The sequence below is a fragment of the Zalophus californianus genome, chromosome 2 (genome assembly GCF_009762305.2).
Source record: "Zalophus californianus isolate mZalCal1 chromosome 2, mZalCal1.pri.v2, whole genome shotgun sequence".
Taxonomy (NCBI): domain Eukaryota; kingdom Metazoa; phylum Chordata; class Mammalia; order Carnivora; family Otariidae; genus Zalophus; species Zalophus californianus.
This window is the reverse complement of record NC_045596.1, coordinates 157,899,914-157,914,718: the sequence shown is the minus strand read 5'-3', so window position 1 is coordinate 157,914,718 and position 14,805 is coordinate 157,899,914. Positions and strand designations below refer to the sequence as shown.

Below are 14,805 nucleotides of genomic sequence, written 5' to 3'. Positions count from 1 at the left end.
CCAACTGAGCCAGCCAGGCACCCCTGTGGTCCAGTTTAAGTCAGTGATTATCAACTATCAAGACATAAAATTCCTATTGCAAGGTACTCCTGGACACCTTCCATTCCTAATACTTCTGACAGAAGGGCAATGCCCATGGAAATGGTGTACATACAGAAAAAGGTTTGAGAACCACAGATTTAAACTGTTTAATGGAGAAAGCAAATCCCAATTTTTATACAACACACGGACTTAGAAACTGTGATAGCTTTAAAAACTGGACATAATAACATCAGCTCTTCTAAGTTCTACAGTCACTCTTATTAAATAATGTAGATGATTAGAAATATATTGGGGGAGGCGCCTGGGTGGATCAGTCAGTTAAGTGTATGACTTTTGGTTTGGGCTCAGGTCATGATCTCAGGGCTCCCTCTGCACTCAGTCTGCTTGAGATTCTCTCTCTCCCTCTGCCCCTCCCCCACCTGTGCACATGTGCTCTCGCTCTCTCTCTCAAATAAATAAAATTTTAAAAAAAAGAAAAGAAATATAATGGAGCACTTTTTAAAAATGAGGGGAAAAAAAAGAAATACATACCAATGTATCAGAGTACAGATATCCATGAGTTATCTGAAATTACCCTGTCTATAGGGATAAAGACCAATGGCTACCAAAGAGGGGAAAAAAATCCCTCCATAATTAATGTCAACTAGCAAACACTTGAGGAGACACATGAGTAAGGCACTGTGATAAATGCTGCAGAAGACACAAGAAAGACAGGGTTTTGGATATTTTATCAAGGAGTTAATCGCCTCATGCGGGATGGACAGAAGAGGGGAAAGAAAGTGAAACAATCAGGTCCTGGTGTGAGCTCTGAACCAGGGCAATGACTGCACGGAGAGGGAGAGGAGGACATGAAAGACCTCAGAGAGAAAGGACAGAACCTGATTATCAATCAGATATTTATCTTTTACGTACCGGGTTTTATTTTCATAACCACTGGCTTCCGGTTTTTATCCCTCATTTGTCTGATATCCAACAGATCATGAGGATTGCCGTTGTGCCTTGGCCAGCAGTAGACGAATATTCGAGACCCACTGCTACCACAGTCCACCACGATACCGTAGTTCACATTGGGGCTACTGGTGTCTGTAGCTTCAATGTCAGTAACTCGTGCCAAGTACCTTGTTCAGAAAAATGAACACATGCTTTTACTGAGACAGAGACTCTCATCCTGAACCTGAACAGACCAATTGCAACAAATATACACCAAGTCTGTGAATTCTGAGCTGACCCACAATTGCATTTTTACAACTGCCAAATGATTAAAGAGTCAAAATAAAACAAAACGAGTGACAGTGATAAAGATAATCTAAATCAGATACACAGTCATTACTCCTTTTAAGAAGTTCAAACAAGTTCTGAGAAGCAAAACTATTCCCAAACTATTGACATTAACTGAAAAATCAGCTTAAAAGATATCACAGGAGAAGCTTATGTTTAAATCCTCTTACGATGTGGATTTGGTGGTTAATGATCAAACAGTTTCCAACAGTTTAATTTTTCCTGCCATGCTGTATTCGGCACAGATTCTGTTTCCTACAGCTGCAGGCTCCTTCACTTCCAACCTAATCCCTAATGTAAAATGAAGCATCCCATCTAGAAATGTTTTTTCTCTTACCTTTGAAACTTCTTATCTCTGGATAGTCGCCCATACTTATTTCGGATTATAACAACAGAAAAGTATAAAAGTGAAACAGCAGCAGCCAGGATACTAATAACAATAATCTGGCGTAAATTGGTATTCAGAATTCGAGGACACCCCACTGGAGAGATGCTAAAATGCCAGGAAGCAGGAAAAAGACAGGAGATGCCGATCCTAAAATTAAAAAAAAAAAAAAAAACAACTAACCAGATTTTAAAGCAATCTGCTCCAAAGAGGCCTCTCCTCACCTAAACGGATCTCAAGGTTAAGACATTTGGCTCAAGCCACCCCTGTTAACCTGCAGGGAGGTATCTGTAGGCCAGCATCTTCCCTATTGCTATTTTGCTATTTTACTATTATAAAACTGCATGAATGAAAATTACACCCTGATGTTTATGACACTTCTGTGTTTTTCTACCTTTCTTGACAATATTATGTAATTATTATTTGTACCATACTTTGTTCCCCCCCAAAAAAATTAGAGACAAGAGTCAGTTCAATATGATAAATATATAAATCTACAATGAACTCCTGTTTAAGGATGATGAAACCGAGAAACAATTCAGTACAAAGAAATACGTGTAATAAGACAGGCCTGTAAAGGTGGTCTAGAGGCCAAAACCTTGTCCATCAGATTAGAAACATATAAACAGCTCAGGAGGAGGAAGACTTTCTTAACATTGAATCCCAAGGCAAATATCCCCAATGACTGAGTGAGAAAATGGCAGAAAAAAAGTGTCTTTAATAACATCCCCATAATAAAGCCAATAAATGAGTTTTGTATGTCCTGTGTTTTTAGAATTATTTGAGACATTTTTGCAAATAAACACTTTTCTTCTCCGTTTATGTCAGGGTTAAGAGATTATTAGTAGGCTTAAAAAAAGCTTGCTACATTTAGAATAGATGTTATTGTTTTGTGGTTAATTTCTTTAAAGAGTGCTTCCTGGACTAAAATACCTCACAGAAGGGGGAGATATCCTGCTAACCTAGTGGAATTTTGCACCTGCAGTGTCTAGTCTCCATGTGGGTCCTTGGGCCACTCCACAGAGTGTGTCATCCCCTGCCCACTCCTCCAAGGCTTCCAGACAGCTATACTGTGCTTAATACAACCCCTCACAGATTCCAACCCACCTGCCCTTCACTGTAAGCTACGTTAACCCCTGCAGAATCCACCTGGCACGAACATTTTCTGTTACAGGCGCCCTAGTGAGGCCTGGAAGAACAAAGTTGTTAAACAGAAGTGTAGCATAACTTTGAACACTTTTCACTTGGAATTCAGATTTTTTTTTTCCTTTCAAGATCTGCTCCTGTGGGGGCGCCTGGGTGGCTCAGTCGGTTAAAGGGCTGCCTTTGGCTCACGTCATGATCCCAGGGTCCTGGGATCGAGTCCCGCATCGGGCTCCCTGCTCCGCGGGGAGCCTACTTCTCCCTCTCTCTCTGCCTGCTTGCCGCTCCCCTGCTTGTGCTGTCTCTCTCTCACTATCTCCTTCTCTCTGTGTCAAATAAATAAAAATGTTTAAAAAAAAAATAAAAGATCTGCTCCTGTGGCACCAAAACCTCAGGTTTTACAAGTACTGGCGATGAGACACCGTCACTCACCTCCCCATGCTGATGGGTCCAAGACCAGGCAACGTTCTAGGAGTCAGTCCTCACACACCATCACAGAAATAATGGGGTCCTCCCGGAGTTAGAGACCTCCTGTTCCAGAAAGTGAGAAAAGTCATAAAGATGGCACAATCCAAGACGACATCTATGTTCTTTCACCAAGTACGGGTTTAAATCCAACCACACATAATCTGGGACATGAACCTTGCACTGAAGCTGGCAGAAGGGCCTATTCTGAGCACCACACTTCTAAGTCAATTTCATGCTGTCAGAGATACAGGCCTAAATCAAGAGATGGTAATAGTCTGGTGCTCGCTAAAATTGGAAAGAGATGGTAATAGTTTGGCAACTAGTTAGTGCTCTCTACCTAAAAGCCAATCAGTGACCCCAAAATACCAGCTCATCAAATAGGTACTGAATTAAGGAAGACTCGGGGTCAGGGCAGTAGGCAGGAAAAGTCACTGAATGGGAATCTGAAATACGGACTCACAGAAGAGAGAGGTGAGCTCACGCACAAAGGACCACACAAGGTACCGTGTTCCAAGTCCGCCCCGGCGCATCCCCCGCTACCGCCTCGCACTCCTTCAGCTCCCGGGCCTCAATTCGCAAAGAAAACAAGGGCTAGTGGGGGCTGACAACTAGGGCCTCCTTCTGACCTACTGGATCCAAAGACCTCCCTCTTCCTTGGTTCTGTGGCTTTACCTCTTCCAGGCCTCTCAAGACAGCCATCTGCCCTTGCCGGCTTCCTAGCCCTTGAGCAGCAAGGATGCCCCCAGGTCTCCTTCCTAAAGGCCTGGCTGCTCTGCCGTGCCCTGGGCTTCTTCCTGGCTAGGCTCCGTTTTCCCCCAACTCTGATCTCTGCTCCTGCTGCTCAGTCTCATTGATGGCTTCAATTAGCAGATCACTCAAAAACTTCTTTCTCTACCCCAGGCTTCTCTTTTTTTTTTTTTTTTTAAGATTTTATTTATTTATTTGAGAGAGAGAGAGAGAATGAGAGAGAGCACGAGAGTGAAGAGGGTCAGAGGGAGAAGCAGACTCCCCGCTGAGCAGGGAGCCCGATGCGGGACTCGATCCCGGGACCCCAGGATCATGACCTGAGCCGAAGGCAGTCGCTTAACCAACTGAGCCACCCAGGCGCCCCCCAGGCTTCTCTTCTGAGATACAGCTGCAGAGATCTTCAAGCATCCACCGACACCTCCATCTGAACACAGCACCAGCCCATGAAAAGGAGTCCTAAAACCCACGCTTGGACTGCAATCCACCCTCCCTTCTCCCTTAACCTGGCCCGCCCTACAATCTCAGTCTTAATTCCTCCAAGCTGCTTGAACCAGAAACGAGGGAGTCAGGCCTGACCCCTTGTTCTCCTTTACCTTTCACAGCCAGTTTCTTACAGATTCCTCCCTCCATTTTTTTTAACCTCACTTTATCTAAAATCTGTTCCTTTTCTCATCTCTTGCTCGGTCTATCAGAATAGCAGCCTAACAAGTTAGCCTCCTACCTACAGTGTCAACCCAGTGGCTCTCCAATTCTTCATCCAAGACCTTTAGGCACATTTTTTTTTTTTTTTAAGATTTTATTTGACACACACAGAGAGAGAGAGAGAGAGAGCGCACAAGCGGGGGGAGCAGCAGGCAGAGGGAGAAGCGGGCTCCCCATGCAGGGAGCCCGACGCAGGGCTCGATCCCAGGACCCTGGGATCGTGACCTGAGCCGAAGGCACATGCTTAACGACTGAGCCACCCAGGCGCCCCTAGGCAGAGATTCTTCACGTGAAGTTGACACTCCCCCCGTCCCTGCTCAGGCACGAGATCCCCTTACTCTCGTACTTGAAATCCTCCAGTGGCTCCCACTGCATTTAGAGTACATGCCGAAGGCTTTACTCTGACTTTCGTGGTCCACGGAACCTCGCTACCTGTCACTGCTCTGATCTCATCGTCTGCCCTCCCTTTTCACTCCACACCAGCCATACTGGCGTCCTGCTGTCTTCAAACATGCCAGGTGCCGTCTGGTCTCCGGGCCTCTGAACGCGCTGCTCCCTCTGCTCAGAAATCATCTGGGTGATTCACTTTCTCACTTCCCCCAGGTCTTCACTCAGTGTGACCTTCCCAGGGAGGCTTTCCCTGGCCACCCAATCTATCAAACTATCCTCTCCACCCATCTCTTTTATTTTTTCCCTTAGCTTTTACTTATTTATTAAATAGAGCTTTTTATGTGCTAGGCCCTGCTTGCTTACAAATATTAATTGATTCCTCTTAATGACCCACAAGGTAGGTGCTATTTTATCACATTTTACAGGAGAGGTGGAGAGGCTAAGTAACTTGCCTAAGGTCACACAGCTAATAGAAGATGACTGTACACAAAAAAGCTGAGATTCCAGCATGAGAACCCACACTCTTATCCTTGTCTCTAACATACTGGGTGTGTGACTGCATTTCTCTTGCTCATGTGTCAAGTTCCACAAGGGGCCAGATTTCTGTCGGCTTGGTTGACTGCTGCATTCCTAGTACCAAAAAACCCTAGGAAAGTGCCTGGCAAAAAGTCAACTGAGACCCAAAATGTTAAGAACTTACACACTAGAGTGATCTTTCCAAAACAACTGGGAATCCTGACACCTCCCCACCTCTTCTTTTTTTTAAGATTTTATTTATTTAAAAGAAAGAGAAAGAGCACAAACAGGGGGAAGGAGCAGAGGGAGGGGGGACAAGTAGACTCTGCACTGACACGGGGCTCAATCCCACAACCCTGAGATCATGACTTGAGCTGAAATCAAGAGTCAGATGCTTAACCGACTGAGCTACCCAGGCGCCCCATTTTTTTCCCCACCTCCCCACTTTTCTCTCCCACTCAGGAAGAAGTCCTAACTCCTTAGGATGGTAAAGGAGGGCTCTCACGGTCTAGTCTTATGCTGTTTAATAGGGGGAGCCACTGCCATGTGTGGCTATTTAGAGTAATTGAAATGAAAAATGCGGTTCCTCAGCTGCACTAGCCATATTTCAAGTGCTCAGTAGGCACATGGAGCTTCTGTATTAGACAGCACTGATCTTGCCCTTGTCTTCTAGTCCTATCCCGACAGACTAGACAGATATGTACCCTCTGCTTTAGCTATACTAAACACAAGCAGCGAGTCACCGAAACGCCCCACATTCCTCTACCTTTCTAGAATGCTTCTCTCTTTCGGGTCCACCTATTGGTGGACTAACACAAATTAGGCCTGATTCCTCTGTGAAAGCGTCCCTAGTCCTCATACCCCCAGAGCATTTGCTCATCACATTAGTGGGCTATTGTATTACACTTGTGGTTGACTTTCTCATTACGTGGCAAGCCTCTCATTGCCAGGTGCAGCCTCCTCTTCTGTTTCCCCAGTGACCAGTGCCTGTCACACAAGTATTGTCTGCTTCATGGATGGCTGGGAATGGGAGAGGTAAAGATGAATCAGGTATGGACCCAGCCCTGAAATAATTTATAATGCAGTAGAGGAAATAAAACACACACACACACACACACACACACACACACACACACACTAGAGTAAAAAGTATTAATGATGCCTATTTGACAGAAGGGGAAAAAAAATCACTTTAATTCATTCAGGTTTCAATATGGTATCCATATCAGACTATGTACCCAACACTTGGGACAAACAATATTTGTGATTTAAAAGTTTACACAAAAAAGAAAAAAATTTCAATTGCTGAGATGTTTAAATGAATTTTAATGTGTTTTTATAAAGTAGCTATCTTTCAGCATTTGAATATGGTGAGATTACTACATCACAACTTTTATGAGAATTCCAATGGTTCAAAAATTAGATGTTAAAAATATGCATAAAAATGTAAGATGAAAATGTACCCAACTCAGAATCAGTGAGGCTTTTCTACAACTGACATCAATGTCTCAATCCATAAATGCAAGAAAACAGACCATATGAGTTTAAGACTTCTTAGTGTTTTAAAAAAAAAAATCCCTTCCCAAATACACAAGGCTTGGGAAAATTACTTGAAACATCTATAACAAAACGTAAATATCCCTGATATATAAAAGGTTCTTCTAAATAAGTAAGAAAAACACTGAAATAGAAAAATGAGCAAGGATAATTGGAAATTAACCAAATAAGAAATACAAATGGCTGATACAACTTCATTTATATTTAGAGAAACATAAAGAAAAACAAGACTTCACCACTATCAGACCGGTGGAGATTAAAGTCTGACAATACTTTGCTAACAAAGGGGAATACTGTCGTGGAGAATCTAAAAAGGTACTAACCTTCTGGGGTATGGGTATATGGGTAACATATATGAAAATTTTTAAACATGCTTACCCTGTGCTCTATCACACAGAAATTCAACCTTAGGAAATAATAGGGTAAATTCACTAAAATATGTGTAGGGCACCTGGGTGGCTTGGTCAGTTAAGCGTCTGCCTTGGGCTCAGGTCATGATCCCAGGACCCTGGGATCGAGTCCTGTATCTGGCAGGGAGTCTGCTTCTTCCTCTCCCTCTGCCCCTCCCCCCTCGCTTGTGCACTCTCTTGCTCTCGCTCTCTCTCAAATAAAATCTTTAAAAAAATTAAAACGTGTAAAGAAATTCATGACAGTATTGAGTATAATAGCATAACATGGTTACTGATGTGCATTATAGGGGGTGGGCTAGACTACACGTGGACCATTTCTGCAGTGGTGGAGCAAAATGTGATTATTAAAAGTGATGATGCAGATCTGTACTTATGGACAGAGACAGATATCCATGATATATTACATGAAAAAAACACACCACGCACAGAGCAGGGGAATGGAAGGACAGAAACCAAAATGTTAACATGGTTGGCTACCGCTAAGTAGTGAGATAACAGGTCATCTGTTTTTCTTCCCTAGGTTTGCCTTTATTTCCTAAAAGGCATACATGAACTTTATCAGCAGAAGAGACAACAAAACTATTTTTAACAAGCTACCTTCAGGGGCACCTGGGTGGCTCAGTCATTAAGTGTCTGCCTTCGGCTCGGGTCATGATCCCAGGGTCCTGGGATCGAGCCCCACATAGGGCTCCCTGCTCGGCGGGGAGCCTGCTTCTCCCTCTCCCACTCCCCCTGCTTGTGTTCCCTCTCTTGCTGTGTCTCTCTCTGTCAAATAAATAAATAAATAAAATCTTAAAAAAAAACAAAACAAAACAGCAAGCTACCTTCAACTGAGATCTCCAGTGTCCAGCATCAAATTCTCTTCTGGATATATCAAGAAAGCTTATGTTAGCAACCATGACATAGGAATTCGAATCTGAACATTTTTAAAAATCGATAATTATGTGAGAGCTGAACTAAGGACAAAAGAAAAGAATGTTCTAGTTAACAGCTTAAAGTCAAGGACCTAGGGGGAAGAAAGACCTTTAAGGATTCAATGATGTGAGCTTGAAGGGGATAGGAAGGGCGCAGAGAATTAACAAACCTGGCTGCAGTTTTCAAGGAGTGTGCAGACTGGTTACAGAGAAAATTCTAATATCCGTAAAATAATCAAGAAAATAACAGAAGGCAATGTTAAATCATCCAGACTCTTGCTGTAACATATAACAGTTCAGAGAAGAGCACAGTGGAAGCTAGGGAACAGGAAAAGATTCTTGGAGGTGAGAGGTACACTTTCAATGGGAGAAGCGAAAAGGGAACACATTTCAAGGAAGTTGCACTGTTTAGAATGATCATAGCAAACTTGGTAAACATTATTTAATCTGGTGTTTGTCTTAGAACTTTTTTTTTGAAATACGTGAGGATTTTGACAAAAAGCATAAATGGCTATTTTTGTAAGTGACAAAACTGGTGCTTAAAGAGAGAGGAACATAGGACAGCTTATAAACTGCTGAAGTAATTACTTTTATTTAGGACAAAAGTATGACTATTACCCAGCAGTCAGCAATATGGTAATTTGATCTCAAAACGTAAACTCCAATTGTATTTGTGGCTAAGAATCTTGGCACCAGAGTTTAGAATGTTACATAAAACTGCCATGTTTTTAAAGGGCTTAAATTGTGTTAGATCTACCACCAGAGAGATGCACTGACTCATGATTTCAGCTAGTGGGGAGGCCCTCCTTAGCTGAACATTCTCTAGTGGAGAGAAGTCCATAAGGTCATGGTTCAATGTCTCTTTCATTTTCTTACTATTAGTCCTAAGGAAAACAGTGAAAACAACATAAATCAATTGCAAAGTGAAATGGCTCTTCTGGTGAAAAATGCAGCATGCAATGAGACAGACATTAGCAAATTCTCAAATCACAAGCAAACAAAATAATAGACAAATGAGACTCTGGAAGAGCTAGACCTGAGTAAGAAAAGGTAAGATGACACGAAGAAAAGAATGATATAAATATCACAGGATTACAAGAGGACCTTGAACAATCAAAGGAGCCCACACACACTTAGGCAGAACTTTGTAAGAAAGAAACAACTGTCAGGGGACACCTGGGTGGCTCAGTTGGTTAAGCGTCTGCCCTCAGCTCAGGTCATGATCCCAGGGTCCTGGGATCGAGCCCCACGTGGGGGGAGGGGCGCTGCTCAGTGGGGAGCCTGCTTCTTCCTCTCCCTGCCTCTCCCCCTCTGTCAAATAAATAAAATAAAATCTTAAAAAAAAAAAAAAGAAAAGAAAAAGAAACAACTGTCAGGGTGCCTGGGTGGCTCAGTAGGTTGAGTGTCCGAGTCTTGGTTTGGGCTCAGGTTATGATCTCATGGGTCATGGGATGGAGCCCTGCAGCGGGCTCTGTGCTCGGCGGCGAGCCTGCTGGAGAGATTCTCTCGCTCTGCCTCTCCCCCTGTTCACATGCACGTGTGTTTCTCTCCCTCTCTCTCTCTCTAAAATAAATAAATCTTAAAAAAGAAAAGAAAAGAAAAAGAAGCAACTGCCTTGGGAGAATGAGAAACCAAAGTGAAGTGCAGGATGATGTGCCTCACTGGGTTGTGGGGAAAGACATCAAAATAACTTAATTCAGTCTTTGTTTCAGAAGAATGCACGTAGTTGCATTTACGATCTACATTTTCTTCAATATTTATTTTTAAAATTTTTATTTTTCAATAGCAAGTCCTAATCAAACCTCTTCCTACCTCTCACTATTCATTTGCAACATTCTGGTCCCTATTTTAAATGACCTTTTACTGGTCACACTTTTCCCACATCACCTCTGCAATTTCTGAAATCTGCAGCTCTTTCCTCAAATTCCAATTCCACATCCTGAACTTACTGACACCCTGTTACTACAACTTGTTTAGTCCAAATCTGGGGTCACAATCTTTTGGCAGAAACTAAGACAAATTCCAAACACCATCCAAATTCTCTAGGCCAAGTGGGATATCACTATTGGCTGGGGTCACCTGGTTCTTAACCTTGAATCCTACTTATCTGTGTGTCTACATATTATATCATTCATTGGGTCCTGTCAAGTCTTTTTCAAACACACATCTAAATCAGTTAGTTCACACATCTAAAATCACCACAGCAGACATCACTACCTCAAGACAAACTCTAGGCAGATCAACTACCTTCTGCCTTTACTCTAAATGCCACACTTCAGAAACACCTGTGTAAAATGCTGCTTTCAAAATATGATCAGCTGAAGAAACTTCTGGAGCCTATGGGTCAACACCAACTTCCCTGTGTGGCATCTGAAATCTTAACATCCATCAACTGGTCCCATCTAATTTTATCAACTTCTCTCCTCAGCCCCAGATAACATCTCTCTGCTGTAGTGAGATGGGTCTCTTCTTGTCCACATACACTCTTCTCATTCTTGCCTCTGGCCTTTACTAGTATCACTTCTAGTATGTTCTACTCTCAATATTACACTTCTTTCGAAGCACTGGTCCAGTATTTTTCTTTGACAAGATTTAACCTGTTTTACTTTCTAATGTTTTCCCACACTCCGAATCTTCTCTTTATTCAAGTGTAGTTTGTTTTATTTTATTTTATTTATTTATTTACTTAAGTAGGTTTCATGCCCAGCATGGGGCTTAAACTGATGACCTGGAGATCAAGAGTTGCATGCTCTACTGACTAAGCCAGCCAGGCACCCCAAGCGTTGTTTATTTTAAATAAACATGTTGAATACATATGTACAATATAAATCCTTAGATCAACTTTATTACTTTCTTTCCTTCTTTCTAGACTATAGACACAGGAGCTGAGATCAGGCCTTCCAATTAGACCTGGAAGAATGTAAACCATAGATTCAATATGTAACAGACACAAGTGATTAATCAATGCTAAGGTAAACACAGAAAGAAATCATTAAACCACTTATGCAAACTAGTACCACATTCTAAAATTCTGCTAATCTGTCAAACTGAATAAACCTAATACAAAGACAAAATAACATCAAATACAAGGTATCACAAAGAATATGATTCTTTTAAGCCTCCAAGGCTGAAAAAAATTCATTACGCAAAGCAAGACAGGGTAAACGCTGCCATGTGAAATCAAACTAGGGATCTGAGTCTCTAATTTAGAATTAATGATTTGTAGTTTATCTTCTAGCATTGAAGTTCCAGAACTGTAAAGCATCTCTTTTCTTTCCTAACAGTGATAAATGTTCTCTGAAAATGCTCTGCACCAGTCTTCATCTAACGGGTCTGGGGGCTCTTGTAAGTTCTGGGACATATTCTACAGAATGAGATCTGTGTCCTTAAAAGGTGTCCACGCATTACTCAGGTTTGAGAAACACTGCTTTCACAATCACTTTATTGTCCAATTAGTTCCATTCTTCCTAGGAGCAATCTAAAGCATAAAACTTAGTAAGAGCAGAGCAAAGCAAAACCAGGGCTGAAAGTACCAATGTTAGGATGAGGCGGCAGGCAAGAAGCAGTCGGTGTAACATCCCCTTTCCCTGGCCAGGTCCCTCCCCAGTGGGGGCCAGATCCGCCCACACTGAGTGTGAGAGAGTGAAAATCCAGCGTGGTCACCGGAGCAGGCGCGACAGCACCATGCCAGTTTCTCCTGCCAGGGGCTGGGGGAGAGCACCTGCCGCCCGGGGTCACCGGCACTGACCGCCGGGGCGCCCGGATGTGGCCGCGCGCCTCGGGCCGCAGGGGCGGCGCCGACGCCAGGAAGACCGCCAGCAGGCGCGGGGAGGGCTCCCCGGACAGAGGGGTTCGTCCGTGGCCCTCGCCGCTGCGCCGGGCCCCACACTTCAACCGTCCCAGCTCCGCCGGGCGCTTCCCCACCCTCCCCTCGTCCGCGCCGGTAAGGCCGCCTCACCTGCTCGGCAGCACCCGATTCGGCGGCCGGGACTCCCGGCGGCGGGAAGCTGGGAGCGGAGGACATCACGGCCACCGCGGCGCGGTGGTGGCGGCGGCAGCACGGGACCGGCTTCCTGGAGGGTCCGCTCCTTTCCGGGAGCAGCACCGCGGCCCCGGCGCCGGCCCGTGCGCGTCACCGCCGGCGCAGGGAGCGCGCACGCCGGGAGGGGGGGATGGAAGCGCGGCTCCGGGGGCGGGGCCTGAGCCAGAGGCGGGGCCTGAGTCAGGAAGAGTGGCGTGGAGGGCAGAGCTGTGGGTAATCACGGTGGTGGGGCTGGGCGGAGTGAGTGCCAAAAGGGACACTGGTATCACAAAAGTAACGGGTAGTGTGGCTTGGTTACCGCCAGTCGTAGCTGGTCTGGTAGTCAGCGAGCGGCAGTGCGTTTACTACACCGCGGTTATCTTTCCTTTGTGCCCCCAAGGATTATGGAAAATAACACTTGAAAACCTAGGCATTTTCGCTGAACTCTTGACAGGTTTACAACTTTACCAGTTGCTATCCCTGTTTTTTTTTTTTTTTAAGGTTTTAATTAAATTCTAGTTAACATACAGTGTGACATTAGTTTCAGGTGTACAACTGAGTGATTCAACCATTAAAATCCCAGAAGAGAACACAGGCAGTAACGTCTTTGACATCAGCCATAGCAACTTGTTACTAGATACGTCTCCTGAGGCAAGGGAAACAAAAGTAAAAATGAACTATTTGGATTTCATCAAGATAAAAAGCTTCTGGGGGCGCCTGGGTGGCTCAGTCGTTAAGTGTCTGCCTTTGGCTCAGGTCATGATCCTGGAGTCCTGGGATCAAGTCCCGCATTGGGCTCCCTGCTCCACGGGAGGCCTGCTTCTCCCTCTCCCACTCCCCCTGCTTGTGTTCCCTCTCTCGCTGTGTCTCTCTCTGTCAAATAAATAAATAAATCTTTTAAAAATAAATAAAAAAAAAGCTTCTGCACAGTGAGGAAACAATCAACAAAACTGAAAGGCAACCTATGGAATGGGAGAAGATATTTGCAAATGGCATATCTGATAAAGGGTCAGTATCCAAAATATGTAAAGAACTTATAAAGCTCAACATCCAAAAACTGAATAATCCATTTAAAAAGGGGCAGAAGAAATGGATAGACATTCTTCCAAAGAAGACATACAGATGGCTAACAGACACATGAAAAGATGCTCAACATCACTCATCGTCAGGGAAATACAAATCAAAACTACAATGAGATACCCCCTCACACCTGTCAGAATGACTAAAATCAACAACAGAAAAAACAACAGGTGTTGGCAAGGATGTAGGGAAAGGGGAACCCTCATGCACTGTTGGTGGGAATGCAAAGTGGTGCAGCCACTCTGGAAAACAGTACGGAGGTTTTTTAAAAACTTAAAAATAGAACTACCCTGATACAGCAATTACACTACTAGGTATTTACCCAAAGAATAAAAAAATATTAATTCCAAGCAATACACCCACCCCAGTGTTTATAGCAACAATGTTTACAATAGCCGAACTATGGAAACAGCCCAAGTGAATGGATAAAGATGTGGTGTGTATATGTATATATATATATATATATATATATATATATATATATATATGATGGAATATTAGCTATAAAAAAAGAACAAAATCTTGCCACTTGCAACAAAGTGGATGGAGCTAGATAGTATTATGCTAAGCGAAATAAACTATCCCTGTTTTACAGATGGGGAAGCTAAGGCTCAAACCATCCAGTGACTCTATCAAGATACACATAATTAGTAAGAGCTAAGATTTCATCCTTGCCAAAAGCATGTTCTGGGGGAGACAGACTGCCCACACACAACGGTTCTGAGAAGAAATAGTAGGGTGAACACCAGTTCCCGAGATTGACCTGATGACCTGGTACTTAGTTCAAGGCCACTCTCTATCTCTAGCTCGACAAAAAAACTGCCTTGAAGTCACAGCACTGGAAGAGACATTGAGAATCATAGCTTCCATCTCCTTTATCTCTTTTTCTACAGGTGAATACATTGCTGTCCAAAGATAGGAAGTGACCAGCTAGCCTAGCCACTTTAAAATGTTTTTTTTTTTTTTAAATGAGAGCCCTGGAAATATCTATAACGTTACTTCCGTCAAGTAAAACAAATGTGGACAGAACTAGTAGTTACATATTTCAAGCAGAATCCTTCTTGGTCCAGCACCAGCCTGGGTCATCTCCTTGGAGTAATATTTCATCCCTGGATTCTTTTTTTTTTCTTTAAATTTTTTATTGTTATGTTA

At 43.4% G+C, this 14,805-nt stretch overlaps 1 protein-coding gene across 2 annotated transcripts in view; it reads right to left on the bottom strand.

The window, feature by feature from the left end:
* ENTPD4 (ectonucleoside triphosphate diphosphohydrolase 4) overlaps window positions 1-12,686 on the bottom strand; it is a 34,386-nt gene extending 21,700 nt beyond the window's left edge. For both annotated transcript variants that reach the window (XM_027599540.2, XM_027599541.2), the window contains exons 1-4: window positions 12,511-12,686; window positions 3,281-3,379; window positions 1,658-1,855; window positions 955-1,160 (exon numbers count right to left, since the gene is read on the bottom strand). In XM_027599540.2, the coding sequence (XP_027455341.1) occupies window positions 955-1,160; window positions 1,658-1,855; window positions 3,281-3,288 (412 nt within the window). In that variant the 5' untranslated portion in view covers window positions 3,289-3,379; window positions 12,511-12,686. The remainder of the gene's footprint in view (window positions 1-954; window positions 1,161-1,657; window positions 1,856-3,280; window positions 3,380-12,510) is intronic.
* Window positions 12,687-14,805: the final 2,119 nt, after the last annotated feature.